Genomic DNA, 25798 nt, shown 5'->3' with positions numbered 1-25798 from the left:
ATAGCACAGTAGTAAATGAATGAATATTTAAGAGGGGGGATACAATTTTTTTGACTGGTTTACAAAATAGGGTCTACAGAATAGAGTGCTAGTGTGTGTGTGCATATTTCTGTCAAATTTCTGAGGTTTCTAATTGTGAATTTTGTATAATATGTAAGTATACACTTTCTCCAACTGAATTATTTTTTTAACATGCAACTTATCAAACCTAAGCTTGTTTTTATTTAACTGTGCAATAAAGCACACCAGCTTTTTTTTTTTAAGTAGGTAAGGCACAGCACTCAGTTTGGAAAAATGAATTTCTGTGACACCCATAGAATAAGTGTGTTTATTCAGAATCGAAAACAAATCATAGATCCAGTCAGGCAGAAGATTAATTTCTTTTATGTAAAAATCATACAAATTAGTATCTGTGTTACAAAGGATAAATAATACTTCAAAAACATTGTTTAAATTGACCAACAGTGTAAACAACATTTAGACATCAAATGATGTTTTGGTCATCAGTGTTCTGCTGTCATGGTTACAAGGTGGTGATCACAGGTTTAAAATGAAAATGTACATGCTGTGAGTCAAGTGTTTATTCCAAGCACACTGCATTTTATACATCAGAAGTTGTTGTAGTGGAAGTCCAGTAATAAACTGTGGAGCTGCATCGCACTAACAGAGTTGAATGCAGGCAGGCTTTTGTCAGTTAACAATATAAGACAATATTAACATTGTGAACCATCAGACTTAATTCCACTTATTTTTGGAAATGGATTTGGATTTAGGCAGGTCAAGGCTGTTGTTTAAAGTATCCTTTCATATGCTTAGGGCAAAAAGCCTGTCTCCAATATTTTTTAAGCAATCAGTTTTATAATGCATTGTGTGGTTAAAATGTCCTTTTCAATATGTAACATAAAACAGTGCACTGCTTTTGAAATGGGTCTGTGGATTTAACTGAAATCTACACTGTACAATGAAGACCATAAGGAAATATACAAAATACCTGAATCAAATACTCTGTACATTTTTATAGTTCCATTATTGTGTAAATAAATTAACTTCTTTATGAAAATATTGTGTTGATTAAACCAATAGAAAACATTTATTTTCAATTTTTTATTTGTCTACCATTGGTATGATTGTACTGTTTTTGAGGAAATCTCTTATCCTTGGTGGTCCCATACAACACATTAATTATGCAGAAAATTCATCACTTTATAAAAAGGTATTGCTTAAAAAAACTGTAAATAAATCATAGCAGTATCATTCCCTTTTGGGTCAATTATTTTGGTTCATCATCGTCTTGTACAAAAAAAGGATAAATTAATAAAAGTTGTGCACGTAGGTTGAGTACTCCCTTCTTGATTCAGAAACAATATCATAACTGTTTCATGTTTATGCAATCTAGTTTAGTGTATTAAGCCATGTGAGCGTGGCCCTGCCAGGTTTACAGGGAACAGATGAGGAGGAATTTCTTTGTTTTTCGTCTACTGCATGTACCAGTAACATCAGACAGTTAAGTGCTGCAGCTGCCAACAAAACTCTACACTTGATCATAGCCTGCTGTGCCGCAATGTAATGTAAGTGAGAATGAGTGCCATGAGCGCATCTTGTCAAAGTGCTTAGTAAAAACATGAATGTCTAAAAGCAAGTACCTATGATACACACTCGACAACACTCCCGACACGGTCACCAGGACCACGGAGGAATTTGGACAACATGACCGTACATTTACTTTGTACATACTTACTCACAGCTTCAACAGAAACAAGGTCATAAAATAGACTGTATAATAACTGTACAAACATTTACTATAGTTATACTGAAAATACAGAGGATTCTCTAAATATTTACAAACACAAGGCCTGTCACACCACACCTCTCAGTTGTAACAGTGTAAAAGCAACTCATGGCAGCTGCTTTACAGTTAAGTGTCATTTTCTCATTGTGCTTAAAGAGCCGGCTCCATCTCTGTTGGGCCCGGTCAGTCAGGTGAGCTGGTCCTGAGTCTGAAGAGCTAGTCCAAAAAAAAAACAGCAGCAGCAGTGATGTTGGTTGAAGGAAAGTGATGGGACAGAGGAAGCACAGGAGGCTGAGTTCACAGACTGGACTCCCCAAAAGTCCTCCTGCACTCCATGCCCCCGGCTCCAGGGGGCCGGTCACAGTTGTGTGTCAACTTAACCTGGTTGGGGGTGAGGCGATCGTATGCCATCTTGTACTCGCGGTCAAATGCATCTGCAAAGAAGAAGTAGGGCAATGGTTAGGTAAAACCGAGGAGTTAAAATGGTCCTCACTCAAATCGTCAAATTGTCAGCACACTCGCCTTATAATGAAAAGTACTTAATGAATTCACCTGAAGCGGCATGGCTGTGGATATGAAAGGAAATCACAGTCCTAGCTTCTAATCAAAGAAAAACAAGACATCTTCTTTGCTTTTCAACTTACCAATATTAATGTTGCTCTTGCCCAAAGCCACCAGAGCAAGGAACAGTATATCTCGGTACAGGCTCCTTTAGGGAAAAGACAGAGGAAAGCAATTAAGACTTTTGCTTCATATCATCTTTTCCATATGGTATATGTAGACTAAAAATCTGCTTCTCCTCCTGGTGTCCTTACCTCTGTCTCCTAAAACCCAGCTCCGGCCCAAGGAGCTGGATGATCTGGCTCATGGGCTGGTACACATCACCCTTCTTAATGCTCCTCACAAAACCCTGGAGGAGCTCCACGGTGAAGAGCTGGCCCTCTTCACACAGCCCAGAGCGAACTAGAGAGTTAGCACCTGCAAAGAGAGAGAGGGCAAGAGATAAGTCACCCTGATCAAAGGCTCCTTCATCTCCATCACTCAAAAATAAACTCTGAAAGCACAGCATTGTCACAGGGGGCATGACAAGTAGGAGACGTGAACTGAATTATGCATGATTTCCATTTACTTTATATTCAGTATTTGATTTACATGTAAATATCTGACTTTGATCTAACTTGCCAGCGGAATAATTTTCAAAATGGGATTTTGCTATCTGAAACATATTCCATCACAATCTGTCACAGTAAATGTTATATTTGTAACCTACAGTGTGTGTTCCACAGGACGTAGCAGGGCTGAACTTTGTCTTGGTGCAACTTCAGGTTGTCCCACATAATCCTCACAAACACGTGTTTACTGTCCTCAGACGACACACTCTGAGAAGTCTGCAGGGGTAGAAAGCATGGGAGATTAATCCATTATTCCATTTCCTAAAACAGAACTGACAAAACAGTGTCTGTGCTGTTAATGGGCCAATACACACACAACTACAGATGGCTGAGCTAAATAGAGACACCTGTCTGCTTACCTGGTCTCCGTGGCTACAGTGTTGGGAGGCCAGGATAAGAGCTGGCAGGTTGCTAGGCAGCTCCAGCCTCCGGAAGTACCACACAAGGTTCCAGAAGACGATGGGGTGCTGGTCAACGATGCTGGGGGAGGAGATGGCCTGCTCGCCCTCATTCACCAGCAGGCTCTCCAGCTCCTTCCACAGGACCAGGGGGCTGAGGTAGGGCACCGACACCGGGGCCGAGGGGGAGGCGGGGGCTGACATCATGGCTGGGCCAGCACTCCCGCTGCTCTCCTGGTCTTGTGGGGGAGCTGTGGATGTTTGAGTTGCACAGGGTGTCGCAGACATTTTGGCCTCAGGATTGAGAGACGCAGACGTGTCCTCCTCAGTAACAGGATTACTTTCCTTACAGGACCTGAGGGGAGACACAGAGTGGATCGGTTTAAAGAGGCCACGGGGATTGAAGATGTTGTGTGTCTTTGAGTATGTATGCGCATGTGTGTGTGTGTCCATGTCTGTGTGTGTGTGCCAGTGCCTGCCGAAAAAAATAGAGTGCCAGACTGTCTGGCAAGTCTGGCACTCTGTCACAACCTGGCTGTGTGGTAGAGATACTGTTTGTGCCCATATGAGATCAATGACATTAAACCTCATATTATTACTGAATTCTGCGCGAAATAACGAAAATGGTGGATTTAAATATTCAGTACGTGTGTCCATATGTACATTTGTGCATGTGTGTATGTGAGTGTATGTGTGTTGTTCTGTCTAAGGGGGCCATTAACCTGCTGAGTGGTCTCAGATCTTTGATTTCGACATTGAGGAAGGGCAGGAAGGGTGTGCCACAGAAGGGACAGGTGCTGTTGAGATTGGAGTCGTTTGCTGTCCAGCCAGCCATGATCTCCTCGTCATACACCAGACAGTCACAGGTCTTACACAGCGAGCAGCTGGACATCAGCACCTACATAACACAGCACCAGGGAAATTCAGCACTCAGTCATTAATTATATACTGAATCAGTGTAAAGATGAATACTGATCAGGTTTTTCTTTATGCAACTCACCTCTATGGAGTAATTGTGAGTGAGATGGAAACGGCTGGTGTCGGGGGAGGAATCTGGAGTGTGGGGAGCTCTGGAGGGAAGTGCCAAACCACCTAGATATGATGCAGGATGATGCGATTAGACACACAAATACATAGCCAGCATTTAACTCAATGACCAAAACCCATGGCTGTCATGTAGACATGTCTGGCTGAAATGATGCAAAAGTGGAAAGCCTTGTATTATGGGCAAAATAACTGAAGCCATGTTTGGGGCAACAGCTTAATTGATGATGATGTGAATGAAACTTAGCAGCAACCCAATCCTAAAAGTCTGACATCAGTGTGGGTTTCCTTTGCAGTACAGGTCTATTGTGTGTGTTTCACGTGTCTGTGTCTGTGTGTGTGCGCGTGAGTGTGAATGCACATGTGTGAATGTCCATGTGCCTATGTTTAGCATAGGCCTGTGGCTGACTGCACAGAGAGTCTGCACACTGAATCAACCCTCATGTCTGCTGGCCTAGTTTCCCACAGCACAAACTCTACATTACTAAGTCCTAATCTTACTCTAAATTTAGACTGGTAAGAAATGTTTTGCTGTGTAACCAATACAGAAGGGTAGTTAAAATAATGATTTAACATGCATGGCTGTAAGTCATTAAATTTTCATGTTTCAAATGCTTTCATAAACACTGCAGACCGCTTTAAATTAATTTATATTGTATTGTTCATCTAAACCAATCGTTTCAAGATTCCAAGGACATGTATCGATGTAAGACCAAAACAAGCAGCTTTATTCTAACAATATTGATTACTCTGCAAAACAGAGTGATGAAGGATGTGGTACAGACCAGAGAAGGAGTTGTGTCTGAACACTCTGTTGGGGGTACTGGGGCTGCCCAGGTTGCCCCCCACAGGGCTCCTCCTGAGTCGGGACACACTGCCGTGCTGCGGGGAGGTGAAGCCATCTGGGTCCAGACAGGAGTCATTATCGAACAGGGACGAGCAGTCTGCCTCTCCTGAGGTCAGCGAGGACACGCTAATCTGGTCACAATTTGCATCCTGCGGGAGAGGAGGAAGAGGAAGAGGCACAGCCCATCACACACAGCCTGGTGTAAGAATTATCTCAGAATAAACAGCCAGATTACTGGACTTAAACATGGGGCCACTGAGATGTTATCAGAGGTTATGAAGGGAATATTTGTCAGTAAGTAATGGTGCACTACCAACCTGTGTCAGTGAAGTCTGGGAGGACAGGCGAGAGTAGAGGCGGCTGGCCTTCTCAGCCACGCCCTTCCCTGCTAATATGACGCTGCTCTTGAAGATGTCCAGAGTCGGGGTAAAGAGAGAGTCCATGGAGAAAGACGAGGTGGAGGGAGTAGGTGATGAGGGGGAGACCAGGGAGGAAGGCCTCTCTCTGTCTTTGTGACAGACGCCCAGAGGAAGAGACGGGGACGACCTTAGCCGCTCCTTGGATTTGACAGGAAGGGAGAGGTGTGTGTTGGAGCGGAGCAGGGTGGGGGGCCGGGGGGAGGTGTGAGGTGACGGGGCGGGGTGGAGCAGGGGGCTGGAGGGGTTCTGCAGATCCATACTGGGGGTGCGGCTGCTCAAAGGACTGTTGACGTTGTTCATGTACATCTCGATCTCCTCTGCGAGGTCGCGGCGGGCGGTGGATGTGCCGCCGCTGTCCTCCTCACACTCCTGCTCCGTCTCTGTCGCCATCAGAGACAGGGGATCAAACCCCGTCTCAATACCTGTCCTGCTCACTGTCCCAACACTGCAGCTGACACTTCTCTCTATAGACACACTGCAGGCGCCGGGCCTCTCCACTGCACCACTGCAGCTCACACGCCTCTCCACCAGGGGTTTCTGTTTATTAGTATCAGTCCCCGTCTCCTCTTCCTCTACCCCATGCAGTCTGTCAGCAGCTAGGTGGTGCTGCTTGGTGGAGCTGAGGTTTGGGGCGCTGCGCCTAGCAGTTCCCTGTCCACCAGACAAGTCCAGAGACTTTGGCCTCTGCGTCTTTGGCAGAACTCCACATGGAGTTCTGGTGTCACTAGATGAAGGACTGGAATGCAGCCTGCTGCCATTACCTATGAGAAAAACATATGTGGAAAGACATTCATAATACAGAAAGACTGAAAAGAGGCAGTCATTAGTACAATCATAATGTCTTGATGAAGATGCTTCTATGGGTGGTACTGACCTGCATTGGTGTCTGTTGATGTGGGGTTTCTAATACAAGGAGAGGTGGTGCCGATTGGAAGTGAATCCTCAATCTCAGGTGCTAGAGATTTAAACCACACCAATTTGTTAAAGGGATGGTACACACTAAAATACATTTTCTTTTGTGAGATGGAAATCTTTGTATTAAGCCATTCTATGAATTCTGATAAAGAATGACAACTGACAATACTTCAATCATGCATAAACAATTTTGTATTTGTTATGGAAAATCACAGCTTGTTGCTCCCCCAAGAGGTTCATTTGATGAAATTCAATCTTTCTGAACAGTCAGATGTCGCTGACGTGGGAATTACAATCGCTGCTGCAATTTCTGCCAACAGGCCCCCGAACTACACTCTCTGTGTGCCAACTGCTGAACATGAACTATTGCAGAGGGGCGGAGAAGGGGCAGAACTGGCAGTTGTGTAGCTCTTTAAAAGATAGGTGTTTGTGTCAAAAGACAGTCTTGTATTCTATCCCAAAACATTTACAAGCAATCAAGTTCTGGTGAAACGCCACACAGATTTACTAAGATGAAGTAAGGACTATTGATCATAAAGGCTGCAAATAAGATTGCAACAGATTCAGTGCGTGGTCATTTGAAATATAATTCTAAGCAACACACCAATATAAATCAACACTGTCAAGCATGAAATCACCTGATTACATAACAGATTCAATCCATCAGCGGAATCTCTGTCTCAAAACATCTAAATATAACAGCAAATGGATGGGTTGAGAATACATTACGCCCACACTGGGATATGACATCCCAGCTCTTAAAGAGAGAGAATTCATTCCGCTGCCAATAAATGGTGATTCATTTCTGCCATCAGGAAAATGGTCATTAAATGGCGAGGATTAGAAGTAGATGCTAATCCAGAACTCACTGGATTGCCTCTGTCCCTTGTCCTCCACCAGCGGGGTGTTGTCACTCTCTCTGCCGGCCATCCTCTCCTCCTCTTTGGACAGTGAATCATAGCCTTGGTCTGACTGGCCACCTGAAAAAGAAAAACAAGCCTCTTACTCCTCTGAAAACTTGAATGTCATATTTTCTCTCCAGTTCTCTCTCTTTCCTCTCTCGGAAAGAGCTGAGTGAATCAAAATCCATCTCTTTAGTCTCCCAGGATCCTTATAAGAGACAACTGATCTGAGAGTCTTTCTTCAACAGACCATGGTGACACTCCCTAAGGCCTACAGCACATAACACTCCCAGAATAGAAAAGCAGGAGCAGGAGCTCAGGAGCGGAATATAATCTTTTGAAAAGATTATGCGAAATATTCACAAGGTCAAACAGAAAAAGAACAAACCTTCTCTACTGCCGTTTAGATTATTTTCATGGAATTTCCGCTTTACTCAATCGCTTACTGTGGCGGGATAGGAAAGATGAAGGAGGGAATGACTAAGGATTGTGAGCCAAATTCAAATCCATGACATTGTAAATATATGGCCTTGAGAACCTTAACCTACTGAGGCACCACTATACCCCAAGTTGTCTTTACTGTAATTTACTGACAATAGAGCAGACATACTAAGCCCGAAACAGGCTTGACAGTATTGGAAGTGTTTGAAAGTGATTTGGAAGCGTCTGAGTGTTTGATCTTTTGATTGGACCACAATGGAAATATGTGCTGCAAAGGAGAACAGCCCAGTTAAAACTGTCTATATCTAGTTTACATTTTCCCCCCAATCATGTTGAAATGCATGCTGTATATAATTAATTTTTTCAACATTTACTCATCGTTTTTCATCATCTTTAAAATACAAACTTTACAGTGTCAAACCTAGCTTGAAATTAACTGCCGTCCCAGGTTAACAAAGACGCCCAAACAAGACACGGATGTGACAATAAAGGTTGTAAGGCACCATGTTTTTGAGGGATTACTTCCTGGAGGAGACTTCCATTTCTTCCTGTGGGTGTCAGGTGTCTGACAGTAAGCAGAGCGTAATGTAATGTGTGCACTGATATGAAAACACTAAACTCAGGCGCAATGAAATAATGATAAAACAAGATTTGACAAAACAAAATTAAGGCAAAATTAATGTGTTTACTGTGATGGAAATATCTAGCTTGGGCAATTTTCAAGTCTGTGGAAGTTGTTTTTCATACTGTGTAAGAATGAATGGCAGCAAATTGCTTCTTCTGAAGGGAGGAAAACAAGCCCTGATATCTCCAACTACACTGACTGAGTGCAGACACCAGTAGGAATAACGGAAAGGAGAGGGACAACCTAGATGATTGGCACAAACTTAAAAAAAAACCCAAAAAAACACTGGCATTACCCTTTAAGTAACACTTTCTTGTGTCTGGGGTCACATATACATTATTTGTGTTATAGCATGTATTCTTCTATTTCCTAAATAAATCAACTCAAATCAAATGAAAAGAAAAGAAAGGGGGCCAAAATTATATTCACCATATTTAAGAGTCAAGAGGCGAGGAGTGGGAGCGACAGAATAAAGTGATGAGAGTGAAATAATAGACAGAAGAAAGGAGTAGTGTTGTAGCTTGTTACCTGTACTACATCCATCATCACTGGAGTCCATTTTAGTGAAGTCGGTGTCAATGGAAGTGTGCTCAGCGGAGTCATTAGCACTGTCGAGACTTCCATGGCTGACCGTGTCAAGATCACTGCCGTCTGAAGGAGGATAACAGAATTGAGAGTGTATGAGTGTAAAATACATTACAGTCTGCTATCAGGATTATGCAACAAGAGCCTGGCTAGTATATGATCACTGCAATAATATACTGAACAGTGCTGTAATCATTATCATCCAATGCAAAGATACGTGGATGTTTTAAATGCCATACAGCTATCATCATGAGTGCATATCATTCAACATAAAAGGGATGCCAGAATCTGACAATTAAGCTTTCACTTTATTGTCTTATTTTTTTCTCAAAGGTCACAGAGAGCAGGGTGGGAGTTGAATCACTCACATTAAAATGCAAATTGTAGCTTCACAAATTGCAAATTCACTGAATAATGACAGAACTCAATACTGGCTTAATAATGAAAGAGCCTTTATCATCTATTAATTCTTTGTAGACTGGTTGAAACTTTATATCACAAAACAGAAAATCCACTTTCTGAAGTGAATGAAATCAAATTGAATAGAACCCTATCATGATACAGCGTTTTGGCGTAATATAGATGCATGATGTTTTTTTATTAGGTTTCCTCACACACGCCATTAAGGTAATGAGAGCCTCACTGGGCTGTTGTGGGAATAGGGGACTGACATCAAGAGCAACCTGTGTAGTGGGGAGGAAAACCTCTTTACTCCGTTTAATTGATGTCATTAATGAAATGCTGGGTGGGAACAATAAGTGCTGGAGGAGGCTGGGGCAAGGATAAACCTGGTTATGAGACCAGAAGGAAGGCTGGCAGGAAAGACTTTTCCCACAAGATCAAACTAATTTATATTACCATTCAACCATTCAATTCATTGACTATCAGAAAGTCATAATTGGCTGAAAAGCTGAAGTTAATGCAATCTCATACAATTTAAAACCTTATTACTCTTTGGTAAGAGGCAATATTCTTTCATATAGAGAGGGTTTCCATTATATTTGGGATTTTCTGTTGAATTTCGTCATTGACTACTGCTGTGCGTGTTAGTGTCTTCAACTAGCCAGGGCATAAATTCTCTAGTCTTACCTGAAAGTTGAGGATCTCTGAGTGGGGGCTGCTGTTTCCTCCCCACCTGCTTGAACTGGACCACACCCAGGATCACGTTCCTCAGCTTGCCCCACAAAAAGTACCCTCCTCTGGTGGTGGAGGGCCAGGTGCTCTCCAACACCGCCTGGAGCAGTAAAAATAGTTTGTGATCATACATTTTCAGACTCATATTAAACAGAATGAACTGAACCAATCAGTTAAACTTAGAGTCAATCTTTGTCCATCTCTTATTGTACAAGTACCAATGGCACCCACCTTGTTGTAGTAGCCATAGGTGATGGCATTGGGTTGAACTCCAGCCTTCTTCATCTCAAACAGCACCCTGACAGCCAGGACTGGCTGGCCGTACTGGCCACACAGCTGCAGCAACACACGGTAGCACACCTTGGACAGAAGAACACCAGAACGTAAATATCCAGATATGTTCATTATGATCAACACTGAATCTGCATTATATTCATTTCAGCATATTCTACACTATATGTATATATTTGTGTGGTTTCCTTATATTTTGCGTTTTCCTACCTCATCGGGAGCCTGCAGCTTCTTGTCTTGCATCTTCCTCAGCACGTCATAAGCCATGCGCAGAGCCCGCACCTTAGAGTGGCAGGTGCTGACGTAAGCCGGTAGGCAGATGAACCACAGGCCATAGCAGTGTCGCAGCAGACACTTGGACCACATCTGAGGCATCGATGAGTAGGTTTTGGCCATCTTCTGAGCCAATTTGATCTCCTGAAATAAAAAAAAAAGACCAAATGTAGAGATGACTTCCTTCCTCTTCCTTCAGCGACTAGATTCACATTTTACATTTATATTTACACTCTTATCCACAGTAACATGCAATGGGTGCAGCAGTAAAATAAGGTTAAATTCCTAGACTGCCAGCATCACAAGTAAACAATAGTAAGGAGTGTAAGGTTGAAAGCCACAGTGCCTGGACAATACATTCAACAAATATTTATGTGTCCCTAGAATGATCATGTATGATAGAAACAATCTAGGTAAAGAAAAAAGAGCCAGGGAGAAAAAGTAGGAAGGTTTGTTGTTTTCTTTATGGATGGTATTCCTGAGCTGTCAGACAAACAATAATTTATCATTCATCCCTAAGGCTAAATACAAAAGCAATGGTCTGATTCAAGAGAATCAGACTATTTGTACGGCTGACCTGTTTGGAGCGTCTAAAGATGGCCGTAGGACTGGCTGGGCTGCTGTGGCGCGGGGCCATGCTGGCTGATGGAGGATTTGGTCCTTCCAGTGGCTCCAGAAGCTTAGCATTCAGCACAGGGAAACCAGAGTAGCTGCAAAAAGAGACATAGACTCTCAGATACTCATGTACCAAAATAGACATCAAACGTACTTCATCCCACAAAAACACTGGCAAAGCCAAGACATGTACAATAAGTTGGCTTTGACACCCTGGAAGCTTGAGCACCGACATAAGAATCCAAAAGCGATGTGTTCCAGCTCAAAATAAGCACAAAGCCCTACAGCAGTGACAAATTCTCCAACAATAGAGGCAATTTAAGCTAAGTCTCTCCCTCGAGAGCTGTATTGTGTGCACCCGTTGCAGTGAGATGTGCTCTTAGAGTGTATGTGTGTGTGCGTGTGTGTGTAAGACTGAGAAAGAGAGAGAGAAAGAGTCTGTCTGAGCCATGGTTGGGAGACAGATCTGCAGTACGGTACCTGTAACACAGAGGATGCTCCTCTCCCTGCGGCAGAGGGGGCAGCTCTGGAGGGTTAATATAGACCGTGTGCTCACTGCGGTGGGATTCATCCAGTTCAATCAGTCTGGTGTCCTCTGGCCGTTCACTGTCCATCTGGTTTGCAAGAGAAACACACATTCATCATTGATCTACCCTCCGTTCTTCGATCGATCCCCCAAGCTATGCTAAAACACAAAGCCATAGGCGCTAATGCTGTCTGTGGACTCATGGGAATCTGATCTCAGACCTCAGATCAGATCAGATGTGAGGGTCAATGCGGACAAACCGACATCAGTAATGAGTCCATCCATATCGGGATTATGGCCTGTATCCCCACTCCATTTATCTAAAGGGCACTGCAAAGGCAGAGGTTTGATCCTATGAATCCTCCACTCCCTTCCAAGGCTAAATTAATCTAGACTGCAGTGACCCGAACATAATTGCAGTAACATTGCTGTAGGGACATGAGACTATTACACTGTACAGCTCTGGCAACAAACTAGCCTTTGCACTGAACTGCCACACTTTCTTTACCTAACATCTCACTGAACGAGTCTCTGACTGGAGAGCGGTGTACAAAGGGCCGCTGTCTGCCTGTGTGCCTGCCTGTGTGTTCAGGACAATAGCAGTAACACAAACTCTCACTGAAGGAGCATGTCAAGGTGAAGCCCACATGCTCTCTTATAGAAGGAGAAAATCACCACTGAATAGCTGTCTGGCAGATTATGAAAGCCTGTTACAGTATGTCGATGCGAGGTCACTTGGTTTATTCGCATCGATCACCAGCTAAGCTTGGGCATGAGCTCCAAAAACAATGTTGATATCTGTGCATGCCATAATGCGAGCAGTTGAGTATCTCTCTCGTGTTACTGCGTTACAGGGTTTGTTCCACTCAGTCGAGTGGATGATTCAGTCAACTGCCTCTCTCTGACCTCTACGCCCTCGCTTCTATTCTGCTTTATGTTGTTCCTCTTAAACCTAAGAGGTCTTTCTCAATCACCCTCTTGTTGTCAACCTCAGCAGCAATGAAGCTGAATGAATCAATGCTTCCACTTCTCAATAAAAACCGCATTGACCATTCATACAGGAGCTCTGACAGTTCACGGGATGCAGCACTTCCTGATTGCACAAGTTTGGGAGCGGGGGTGTTATGTTATGTTTTTTCCTGTTGGAGAAATGTGTATGCATAAAAGCTGTCGAATCCCCCAATGCTTAGGCATCTAACTGAGAGTGAACTAGTCCGGATCCCATAGGATTTTAATGCCAAAAGTCATAACAGTTAAAGTGCATTCAGGATGACTCTGACAGAACAAATAAGGATTATTGCCTCTGTTTTTGTCTTTCTCAATCACTCTTCCACACACTTCAGAGAGGCTGCTGGAGAGGGGACAATGCACAGAGGAAATGCGTGATGGCAAGCACAAATAATTAATCTCAGTGTCTCAGCGTCACCTCGGACTCTACAGTAGTTCTGCATAACCTCTCAGTGTAGTTCATTCTAATGGCACTTGATTCAATAATGCACACTAAGATCGCTAACGCGCAGGGACAGCTAATGCACATCCTAGCCTTCAAGACCTTTCATGCGCTTTCAACTTCACTGTCTCTCCCCATGATTTATTCATAGTGAGTACACAGGCACACACACACACACACACACACACACACACAAACATTCAGTGGAGCTGAGTCACACACTTATGACAAAGGAAGAGCTTTTGATTAGGACTGTACATGATACTACATAAAACACCACAAACCCAACCGGTGAAGCGTAACATTGTACCTTAAACAAGACAAATAAAATATTCGCTCTCTCAAACACAAAAGGTTTAGACTACAAAAGGGTGAGATCTCAAGTTTTGGAAGCTTACCTTGCCTCCAGTGGTGAATAGCTACCAGCAGCAGAAAGAGAAAGACACATAGCAGAGAATCAAATGAGAAGAAGAACACGACGACAAAAGAAAGGCAAAAAATAAAAGAAAAGGAGGACAAAAAGGCAGTTTGAAGAAAGAGAGACAAGAAACAGAGGGAGGAATTGCTGATTAGAAAAGCTTAGTGCTGGTGTTAATGAATGGCTCAAGGGAAATGTTGGAGTGCTAATTACTCTTTGCTTGTTTCTATTAGTTCCTGTCATTTGCTTATTAGTTCTGCCAATAGCTTAAAATAAAACAAGACATTAATAAGATATCTTAATTTGAGAGGATGGCATGTGATTAATCTTTCCTCTAAAAGACACAGCTTATTAAGAAGTTCAGTAAATGGGCAGAGGCAAGACCAAAATACTCTTACTGGAATATTGTTCTGAGACAGCAGAATGACGAGTCTCTTTTGTTGAATTGTTTCAACCACGGGAAATACATTGTGACACAGATGAGTAGCAAATCTCACCTTATCAACACACTCATCGAAGAAAGCCAGGCTAGCATCTTTATCGCTGACAAAGGAGCACTCCTCTATGAAACGGATGAACATTTGAGTCTTGGTCATGAGGGAGTAGAACCGCTGATGGGAACGGTCCCTGCTCTTCAGAAATCCTATGAAGAAATAACCACAATATGTAATGACAGATGTATGAAGATGACACGTGGGCGACCATAAAGACATCAGTATCAGACTGCTTAGCTGCCTATAATTATACAACCTGTCATTCCCTTGTCAAGCTGGTACAGAATGTTTAATGTATGTATTCGGGGTCAAGGCGCAGACTCTTAGAGCAACAATGAAGCCACACTTACAGGAAATGAATCCTGCGGTACGAAACAAGTTGTTCTCCGGTTCTCTGCTTGCATAAGAGCACACAGATGTGCGGGGAGATTGCGCTATTAATCATGGTCGTTTCTCTGACATGTCATCCATGCCTAATTTCCACTGAGGCTTAAGCTAAATCACCAGAGTCATTACAGTGGTGATTTAGGCCAAACTTTGATGGCGTGGCTCCAAACCTTTACTCCCTGACCCACTACAGAACTCAATTACACGAGGGCAGGGCAACAATACTCCGTCAGCGTGTTTTATAATTACATTTAACATGACATTCAACTTACTCAACAAGACCGGCTCTGATGAGGAGACCGAGGCCTACCTTGGAGGTCGAAGAGGGAGCTGGCGTCAGTGGTCTTCTCGGAGGGGGCCTGGGTGATAGGCAGCAGGTAGGAGCGGTAGCCCCGCAGGATGGCTGCCATGAAGCGCAGGAAGGCCTCCTGGATCTCCAGCTCCAGAGTGTGGAGGCTCTTCCCGCCGTTAAGCTCATTGTCAGTCACCGTGTGCTCCATCTGCACATCCTCACGGTTCAGCTGACCACCTGAGTGCACGCAGTGTTAACGTGAGTGGAATGTATAAACACCTGAATGGGATATTGTGAACACCTCCACAACACATAGTCACTTGTTAAAAAGAACACAACTGCAGCACAGAGTTTACCAAACACAGCACAGAGTCTCAAAATATTCAGTGGAAGGCACTAGAAAAATTTTATTGGTTCCTTGCTGTTTTGCATTTTAGTCTATTTCACAGGAACAAGGGGCAAAGGCTCCAACATTAATACATTAGCTAACCAAACAACAGCTTGTTAGCTTCTTCACTGAAATCCATGTATTGCTGGCAACAATGAATGTTAATAATGCTGAAGCAATTTTTTGGTTAGCTGGAGTGCCACTTTAGGAACTTTTACCACAATGTGCCAAATGCGGAGTGAAGGCCAAGATATACCTTTAAAGGAAAACTCAACCCTAAAACACTTTCTGGGCCCATTTTGTGTGTGTTTTTCAATATAACTGACAAAATCATTTCAACTGTCTAAAACATCAATGATAAATGTCAGACTTTGGTGTCAGTCTGTCAGAATCAAAGAGCAAAGGCTTCTTTCTAGAGCTGCCATTTTACATCAGGGTTCAACAATCACGCAGGAATAAATCCATTGTGGAAGAGGCAGAGATCTCCACAAACATGTTGCATTTTGAGTAAGGGGCAAAAGTCACACAACTTAAGTCAAACTAGATGAAGCAGGTTCAGGGAAAGTGGGGACGCTAAAAAGTAAATTACAACACTAAAAAAATAACTCCTGTAATGTATTAAACATCACAAATTAATGTAGAAATGATTAGTCGATTCTTCAATTAGTCGATCGACAGAAAATTAATAGATTATAATTTTGATAATTGATTAATCGTTTTAGTCATTTATCAAGTGAAAAAATACCAAATTGCTTTGCTGGTTACAGCTTAACAAATGCTAAGATTTGCTTGCTTTACTATAGAGATCATTATAAAATAAAAAAATGTTTTTTTTTGTTGCTGCTGGTCAGACTCAATAAGCAATTTTAAGACATCAATTTGGGCTCTGGTAACTTGTGATGGGCACTTGTCATTATTTTTTACATTTTATAGACTAAATAATTAATCGATAGGTTAATCGATAATGAAAATAAACCTTAGTTGCAGCCCTATCACAAATTGGTATGTAACAGTGTAAGAGTATCTGAGGGTGAAGAGTACCTGGGTTTTTCCTTTAAAATTCACTGTAAAGGCTGACTCAACTGGCTCAAGCACATAACTTATTTATGAAACAACATGCAGAGTGACACAGCATCAGACTGGACTCACCCTCGATGAGCTGCTGGTGGAGCTTGTTCAAGGTATTCAGAAGATGTTTGCAGGCTCTCCTGGGCAAGATCTTCCACGTTAAAGCCTTCTTGTCCTCTTTACTGAAAACACACCATATGGTTTTCATTACACGGAGAGGACACCCATAAAACATCACCAAGAGATATAGGGAGGGAGACAGACTCACTGACACCAGTACTGACAATTTAATCTCCCCACAAAATATCTTTTGCATTCATGTGGGAGATCAGCGGTACTCCAATGTTCTTTTGTATGCAATAAGAATATTTCACATTCCGGTCCCTCTCGCTGCATAAGGGAGGCTTTAGCTGACAGATACCGATAACCTTGTGAAGAACTTTAATGATCCTGTCCTAGAAAAACCTCAGATAAGAGAAGACGATTTTAGGCTGGGTGTGGCCATCAATCACAGAGCGGCTGAGGTCAGAGGTCACTCACTGGGAGATGGTGTTGGTGTCCAAGTCCACACAGCTGATGTCAGCCGGGGGAACGTACAGGTCAAAGTATCGGGAGTCCACACCCACAATGAATGGACATGGTGCACTGAGGACATCAGCCAGGGCCAGGGGGCACAGAGGGATGTAGGGGCACGGCCAGTGGAAGGGGAAGATCATCTGAAAGAGTGGAGACAGTTCCATCAATATAATGCATCGATAAGATCTAATACATACAGTACAGCGATCACAGAAGAGATGTAGCTGATCTGACACAAAGAATTTGATTGGGTCTGTGCTAACTCTTGGTGTAACCAGGGAGCTAGGTAGCAATCTTTCTTCCTTTCTCCTCTTTTTTAATATTATGCATGCACACTACTTTGAAGAACATTTTTCAGAGGTGCAAATAACCGAGAGAGTGTTCTTTACTGTGATTGTGGGTGCTTTGGTGACACCTCAGCTCTGCCTCTTATCGTACCAATAATCACAATTAAGTATTATTGCCGTAAAGAGAAGTAAGACTTACAGACACAAGGGCCTCTGTAACACTGGTCAGTACAGCTGGGCGGAGGGAGTGAACCAGGATCTTGTGCTCAGTGACAGCCAGCACCAACAGGGTGGCTGCGTTCTTAGGGCCCAGATTCAGTAGTAACGTGGAGAGGCTTCCACCACTACCACACACACACACACACACACACACACACAAACACACACAAATAAACAAATGGGTCCAAATCAAGATAGTAGCAAATATGTTGTCATGGTATAGTTTTGCAGTCCACTGATGTTTCAGTACCTGAGAGGCAGTGGAGAGGACACAGGCTGGCTCAGTATCAGGCTGTCATGTGGAGACAGCTGTGAAAAACACACAGGAGAGTGCTGGTTTTACACACAGTACTGATCAAAGAATCAGTGGGTGGAGGAATGAGCTTCACGACTACAGTGTATAGCATATGGAAATATAGTCATGTCAACCCAAATAAAGCATACATGCAGAATTTAAGCTATCACTTCACTCCCGCCAAATTTGAAGTTTCAAGCTCACCTGCACGAGGATGCGTGGTCTCTGAGTGGAGGGGAATGGGACAGTCTGCATGAAGTGAGAGATGTGCCTGCGGATTAAAAAAAGAGAACAGATTCCTAAACTGTGAGGCCAAGACTAAGACTAAACCATCTTTGAGCCAGAGTGACCCACAGACTTCAACAAAGTAATAACGCTGCTCACTTTTCAATAGGCAGTGCATGTGGCCCAGAGATGGAGTATCGGTAGAGGAAAGTGAGAAAGCTCCTGAAGGACTGGAAGAAGGGCCAGTGGGAGAGCAGGCAGATGCTCTTGTTGCTGTGGACACTCCTGGAGCCATCAGGTCCAAGATCAGAGCTTTGGAGGCCCAGCTGAGAGCGCTGTCGCTCAGTCAAACTCTCCTCTGAGTACGGCTCATAGAACTGGATGGCTGCACCATACACCTGCACAAGAATGGATCACAATATAAGTGTGACTATCAACATAAAGAAACAACACATACAAGGGCATGCAATAGGGATGGGATGATATGCTTATCTCACAATACGATTCAATACGCGATATGGGGTTCACGATTCCATACAACCACGATACAATGTAATAAATAAAAGTTAAATGACAGCAAAGACTGTATGACTGTGCAGAATTATGTTTATTTCTGAAACACAAATCTTTCTAGAAATGGCACTGGCTTGCTAGAATGTAAACAATTTAAAAATGTCATTACAAAGTGCAAATAATATAAGTTTGATAGAGAGCTTGTGAAATTGGGATGGGCAAGCCGTCTCATTTATTACAGAAGAATGAAATGTAGCTAATATCGCGATTCATTTTTCTGCCCCACGATATGTATTGTCACATTTTCGTATTGCGATATACTGAATTTTTATATATTGTTCCATCCCTAGCATGCACACACACAAAAAGACATGGTAACATCCTGATGCAAACATTATGAAGACACAAACCACAACAGTGATACATACTTCGAAAGCAATGAAGTACTTTATTTGGACAATATGATGTTATGGCTACTCCAGAAGGGAATTTTCATCAAAATAAAGCAGCTAAAATTGGACAGCTAAAATATACTCAGCGCTTTGAAGTCCTTCCTCATAAATAAATAAAAAAAACCATGCCAGCGTGACAGTGCCAGGAGAATAGCCAGGAGACTAGAGGTTGCGGGGAAGAAGCAGTGTGCACTGAGGCATTCTGCATTTAAGAATTGTGCACCGGCCTAAGTGGTGGATGAGCTATCCATTATTCAAAAGATCAACTGCAATTCCTTTTATGCTGCATTGCTTTCAAAGGGTAGCAACCTTTTAGTATTCCAAACACAGACGTCAGACCATTTCTGATTCCAGTCAGCATTTAGAAGTTGATTAAGATTGTCTGGTATTCCTAGAAATACTACTGCAGTTCATCAACAAACTAATCCAGAAGGGACAATTGCTATGGCACAGAGAGAGAGAGAGAGAGAGAGAGAGAGAGAGAGAGAGAGAGAGAGAGTGGGTGGCTGAAATGAAGCAAAAGTGGAACGTTGTGTATTATGGACACAAAAACTGAAACCAACTTTGGGGCAACCGCTTAATTAATGATGATGTGACTTAGCAGGAAACCATTCCCTGAAGTCTGTAAACAGTGGGGATTTCCTTTGCAATATGGGTCTTGTGTGTGTGTGTGTGTGTATGTGTGCGTGTTTGTGTGTGTGTCCATGATTGTAGGCTTCTGTGTGTTTGTGTGATACAAAGAGAAATTAGATAAAGAGTGCAACTTGGACATGGCATGAGTGAAAAAGATTAAGCGAAAGAACATATTTATTGCTAAAGCCAATGTAAGTAGGTGGTTCTACCTTTTCTCCAGAGGCCCCTGTCAGTACAAATGTGGAAAAGACCGGGAGGGAGTGTTTGGTGTGAGCTGGCCAGCACTCGATGGTCGCCCCCATGGGCAGGCAGAACATAGGCACAGACTCGGGCAGTGGGAAGGACTCGTAGTCCTCCTCAGGGTACCTGCACAGCAGACCTGCATACAAATACACACAACACTGTCTAACACAGTCTTCACAACACCGCTGCCTGTTCAAAATACAAGAGGACCTAAAACTAAACTCCATTATTCTTCATTGCTCATTGTTTTGATATTGTTGGCTATGTCTATTGTTTTTTTGTGTGCGGTATTGTATTTTATTGTATTTTATTTATTGTATTGTGTCACATTTTAACCAACCTGTGAAGCCAAAGGCAAATTTCCACTATGGTGGACAATAAAGTTCTAATCTATTCTATTCTAAATGGTAGTGACATATTTACAATCAGGTTACTCAAGCATTCTAAATTAAGCTAAACTCAAAATACAAATTCTATACAGTGCTTTACCTGCTTTGTATGCAATTGTGTTGGCTTTAGCCAGAGACTTCTTGTAACATAGGTAGACTGAGGATCCCCACTGCAACATGGGAAAAGACATAGACCATCAGAGTTTAGAGAAAACATTAATTGTTATTTGTGCAGATACAATAAAGATACTAGAGTGTTCTTAGAGCTTAACCTCACCATGCTGCTGTTGAGGTTCTTGTCCACCTTGCAGAAGGTATGTGGCGGTGCCTCCCCTTTGCCTGGGATGATGACGCAGACATCAGTGACAGCCAGTGAAGTGTGGGGCTGGCTCTGAGGGGCACGGCGGTACGTGATGTAGATGCGCTGGGAGGATGAGCTGCTAATGTTGGCAGGGCGACCTGAGGGTGTGGTCTGGACTATGTGACATCCAGACTTCAGCTTCTCTTTCCACTCATACAGAACCCTGAGATACAAGGCAGAGTTGGGGTGGCTTTTAATATGAAATTCACAATTGAAACAAACCAGGCTTAAAAATAACCATTTAGTGATTATGGCTGCACAGGCTCAGCATTAAGTTACTGGAGAGTCTTAATAATATATCCCCAGCAGGGAGGTCAAACCAGTGGATGTGCATAAAAGTAGATTACTGTACAGTGACCCAAGACGGGGAAGTGATTAGTGCCGCTGGGTGAGTAAAGGGTCAGTGACTGAGGATTACTACTCACCCAAGATCCGTCAGTGGAGGCTTATCTCTGCCTCGCTTGAAGCACAGGAAGATCTGTGGGCCTCTGAGGGTGGCTCCATTGAGCTCTGCAGAGAGGCCAGAGGGGGTGCTGTCCACACACGTGAAGCCCTGGGGTACCTCTTCACCCAGGGAACGGATCACCACCGCTACATCGGTGATGGGGGCTTTGGGCTTAGCAGATCTAGGGCAGGCGTCGTCGAAATGGAGCTCGTCCTCCAGAGGCTTGGACGAATCCGTTAGTCCGGCGACCACAAAGTAATCAGCTACACGAGGCCCTTTATCCTCCATCATTTCCCATTCCCACAGTGTGGGCTGGAAGGTAGCGAGGGAGAGAGGGGGAGGGAAGAGGAAGAGCTTCAGTTATGCGTTGTCATCAAATTGCTGGGTATAGTCTAGGTTGAAAACAAGAGAAGAATCCTTTGCCAGCAGGGAACGACCTGCCTGAGGAGCCTAGGTCGGATACATCAGTATCACCTTTTAAATCACTCTTTAAAACTCACTCACTAGACTTGCTTTATTAATTGTCTTGCTTTACTAATTGTCAGACTGAATGCATGCCACGCAGTATCTAAAATAGACCTCACCTCACATTACATACACTCCACTGAAGAAAAAAAAGAACACTATATAATGAGAGCATCTGGAAGTAGTTAGAATGCATTCCTGTCTGCAAAAACACCATATTTCATCACAAAATATGGGAGTGCTTAAGACCATGACCTTGCTATATGCCATGACCGATTATGTAAAATAAAACACATGCCTTTAAAAAAAAAAAAAAAAAAAAAAAAAAAGTGTTGAAAGGAAAGGTACCATAACCAAGGAAGAGAGAGACTGCGCTGTACTGCAGCAAAAAGCTTTCACAGAGCTCTTACAGAGTAATATTCAGACACCATATATTCAGCAGTGCTCAACAGTGTCATGAAATAGAAAGCGGAGAGGGAGTGCCTGTGAGTCAGCTTTATCACAAAGCATGGTACTGGGGGAGCCCTCTCCACGCTGGGCAAGCTTACTGTGAGTTAGTTAAAGGGCCTGCTTTATCTCTCTCAGCAGTTCCTCCACACTCACCAGCAAACTGATAAACAGCTGCCTATTATTTCCCCACTGGGGTATGAGGGAGTTAGCATTAAGCTATCGCCTCCTCTCTTCTGGACGTGTCACTGCTAGGAACCATGGCATACAAGAAGCGGCGTCCATATCTCATCCACTTAAAACTTTGGCCTCCACTGGCTTCAAGGCTAATGGCTCCGTATGCCGTTCCCCCATGTGGCACAGTGATAGGACAAAAACCAAAGCACTGCTTATAGGCTTAGGGAATGAAACTAACATGTTAGCTAACATGAAAACATGGAAACAGTAGGGTACTGCATAGTAAGCACACTGCAACATTTACATAGTCACGCTGTAGGAATGATTCTACCATCTGTAATTGATCAGCTGGACATAAAAAAACAGTTAGCTTGAGTTACTTGGCTACAGTATCCGAGCCTACCAGAAGCCACTGGCCGACCAAAAATAAAAACAATTTGCTAAGGAATTCAGTCATTTTTATGCCCTATCTGCTGTACCTGTAACTCAGTGGGAGTGACAATCTTTTTTTTCCCCACAAATTATGACTGGACTAATGCATTGTTATTGCAAAGTTGTTTATGGTCTTATGATGTTTTGATTCAGCTTAACAGTACTGTACAAGAGTGTTGAGTGCATTGTTGGCTAACTGAATGACTCAAAGAATGACTCAGCAAGCCAAATGGCGAAAAGTTGTCAAGCTTTTGCTGCTCTAGCTGTCTCCTTCAGTTCTTCAATAGTGGGTCTTGTTCAAAGGGAAAATTATGATAGCAAATGCACTTATGAATTATTTATTATCCTTTTGCGGTCTTTTGTTCACTCAGGTTCTCATAATTGATTCAAATATTGAACCTAACATGTAGGCTATGTCATGCCTTACTGGGGTGCTGAATACCTACTGACAAAAAAACACTGCTGTGAGCTGTAAATGGATTAAAGTTCTGAAAAAGCAATTGTTCAGAATTTGTCAGTCATTGTAAGACACACATTGACTCTTCTCAGAAGGATTTTGTTGAAGTTATGACTATTATAGCAAATTTTAAGCTATTGCTAGTAGCCTTGCGAGTCAGATGAGATCTCAGGCTGTGAACAACTTGTGAGATCTTGTCCATCTTGTACCACAAATACTAAACTAGGGGTGAACTGGCCTTCTCTACAAGTGGCACTAAATCATTTTTGTTGAGTAGACAAAACTTTTCATATTATTTGACATATTACATGACTTTATCTACAATAGAAGATATGATAGTCAAGTATAATTTTGAATGTGAGCCCAAACACAGAGGGTTCACAGACTTTCCATCGTCACTGTAAAAGCTTCCACCAGGCTGCTGAGATAACACCAAACGACGAGGAATGAAACAACGCTGTAAATCTCAGAGGCATATTTCCATTGTGATCTCTGTTTACAACACACCGTCTTCAGTGACGTAATAGCAAAAAAAAAGCAAGGCCTAAATTATTCTCTTAAGCAGATACACCTCTCCTTTAATGTGACACACCGCTTAATACCCGCTCTTAGCCACACATTCACCTTCAAATTACACAAATGCTGCTAAATATATAGCTGATGGGACGGCAGATGTGTCGCCTAATACTTGGAAGATTTAGGATTAAATATAGATGTAATCTCCAATTCCAGCTATAACACGGCATCCACTGCGTCTATTCCTCCCCCTCAACAGGAAGCACAGACCTAAAATTATATCTAATCCTCGCCATAGCAACAACATTGCAACTGAACATGACTGAACATTTCTCACTCTGATACTAAAAAGAGGTGAGAACATTGTTCAGGTTAAGAACAAGTCTACTAATGAGCTGTGTCATTACCACTGATGTATTCTGCTCAGCTTGTTTAAAATGCCTTAAATGTAAATATTAACAGATATATCTAATTTTCCACATGATTTTTACTATCTTTTTATTATGAATATCATATCAAATTAAAGGCAATATATGGAAGTTCAAGACCAGAAGTCAGTGACTCAGAAACTTCCCAGAAACTGCAATCTTTTCATTCATCACAGAACTGAGTCTTTCTTCACAAAGCAGCACAAATAAGGACAGAGCGGATATCCTCTGACCAGCTAACAAGCTTGTTTCTCAACGGTGATTTCAAAGTGTTTTACGTCCTCAAATAAAAACTTCCCTATTTACATCCACTATTATTTTGATGAGTCACCTCTAACTGTCAACTCTTAAGTGATGACGCATAGTCGATAATTTGTTCAACAAAAAATACAAATAATGGAAACTGTGTTGTTCAAAGAATCAAAATGATGGCTGGCATGAAAATAAAACTCACTATGGAATTTTTTTTTAATTATAACAGCAGCTGTCTCAATTGTAGAGAATAATATCTTCCATGCTTTTGATGTATTGTGCAAGGAACAACATAACATTTTTGCAACATTTTTCCTCAAACAGCCGAAGGGTTTTGCCATTAAACCTTTCAAATGTATTGACACAAGCAGTCCTTTCAGTGTATACTGTAATGTGATTTCGTGATGTGAAATGAAGGCCTTTGACCTTTGCTTTCAGCATGACAGTGTAGGTATAATATGGCCCAAGAGACAGTGGCTAATGGGAATGAGGCTGTGTAGCAGGCTGCCACTGGGCTGTGGCAGGGATTAGAGAACCGTGTGAACAGCAGGGGGCCGGGGAGGATGGGCAGTCTGATCTGGGAGGGAACACCAAAACATTTCACTCAGCATCTGTTCCCTCTTAACCATGAAGGCAGCCCTCACCCTCATCTCAGCCATTTAACACTCAGGCATTCCTTGTGTTTGACAGGAGGGACCCTACTTGATGAGGAAACCACACTCACCCCATCGGAATGGAGCGAGGGGAAAATACTCTAACCAAGTGCTGCTGGACATAGAAACACAATTACCACTGAAAGGATCCCAACGAGCCTAAATCAATGCTTGCAATTCGTGCATTGGCATTAGTTGGGCTACCACCTTATATATCAATCAGTAATGGCCCATAACTCTCAAACACACATTAGACCAGTCACTATAATATAGTATACGGGTTTTCTCTTACGTCCACCTAGAAGAAGCCATCTTATGGAGCATCTAAAGGGGAATAACCTTCCATATGACTTCGTTGTAACCAATGGGCTCACTGTAAACATAGTGGTTCACACACAGGCTGCGATGGGCACGGTGAAGCATTATAAATTACTCCCAACACACATAAACCTGGACAGCAAGAATATTATCTATAGTGCAATCAATTATCTATTTTTTTAAAAATCTTAATCAAGACATCCAACACAAAAATAATAATTTAAATCATCCAGTATTCTAACAAAGACATGTAATATCACCACAAATAGCAAACGATCAACAAATCTCTAAATACAAAAAATAAAAACGACCATAACTAAAAAGATTGAACGTGTAAACTACGTTTCTATTTATTCTAAATCAGAAAATAGTCTCTACTCACATCTCTGGATCACGACGGTTGTTAAGATGATCTGTCGAATATCTGTCGAAATATACCCAGATCTCACTTCAAATGAAATGTTAATCTCCTAGTGTTTGGTTCGTTGATTTTTTTTCTACATTTGTTATTATAAAAAAAATAATAAAATAGCGCTCAGTCG

General features: G+C 42.5%; 1 protein-coding gene across 1 annotated transcript; it reads right to left on the bottom strand.

The window, feature by feature from the left end:
* Positions 1–189: 189 nt before the first annotated feature.
* dennd4a (DENN/MADD domain containing 4A) lies at positions 190–25787 on the bottom strand. The gene is made up of 31 exons (XM_078283102.1): positions 25639–25787; positions 21092–21423; positions 20583–20829; positions 20406–20475; positions 19883–20052; positions 18235–18473; positions 18055–18121; positions 17806–17864; positions 17536–17680; positions 17014–17189; positions 16555–16655; positions 15036–15254; positions 14342–14487; positions 12104–12130; positions 11931–12064; positions 11413–11545; positions 10773–10979; positions 10503–10631; positions 10227–10371; positions 9081–9203; positions 7454–7564; positions 6544–6624; positions 5568–6430; positions 5189–5399; positions 4360–4451; positions 4082–4257; positions 3321–3714; positions 3060–3177; positions 2605–2767; positions 2434–2498; positions 190–2223 (listed from the first exon to the last, which is right to left on the bottom strand). Exons 2-31 carry the CDS (start codon positions 21400–21402, stop codon positions 2087–2089), a joined length of 5259 nt encoding a protein of 1752 aa, XP_078139228.1. The 5' UTR covers positions 21403–21423; positions 25639–25787; the 3' UTR covers positions 190–2086.
* Between the last annotated feature and the right edge of the window lie 11 nt (positions 25788–25798).

This window comes from Centroberyx gerrardi, chromosome 4 (assembly GCF_048128805.1).
Source record: "Centroberyx gerrardi isolate f3 chromosome 4, fCenGer3.hap1.cur.20231027, whole genome shotgun sequence".
Lineage (NCBI taxonomy): Eukaryota > Metazoa > Chordata > Actinopteri > Beryciformes > Berycidae > Centroberyx > Centroberyx gerrardi.
The sequence above is the reverse complement of the archived record's forward strand: the minus strand, read 5'-3'. Positions and strand labels throughout refer to the sequence as shown.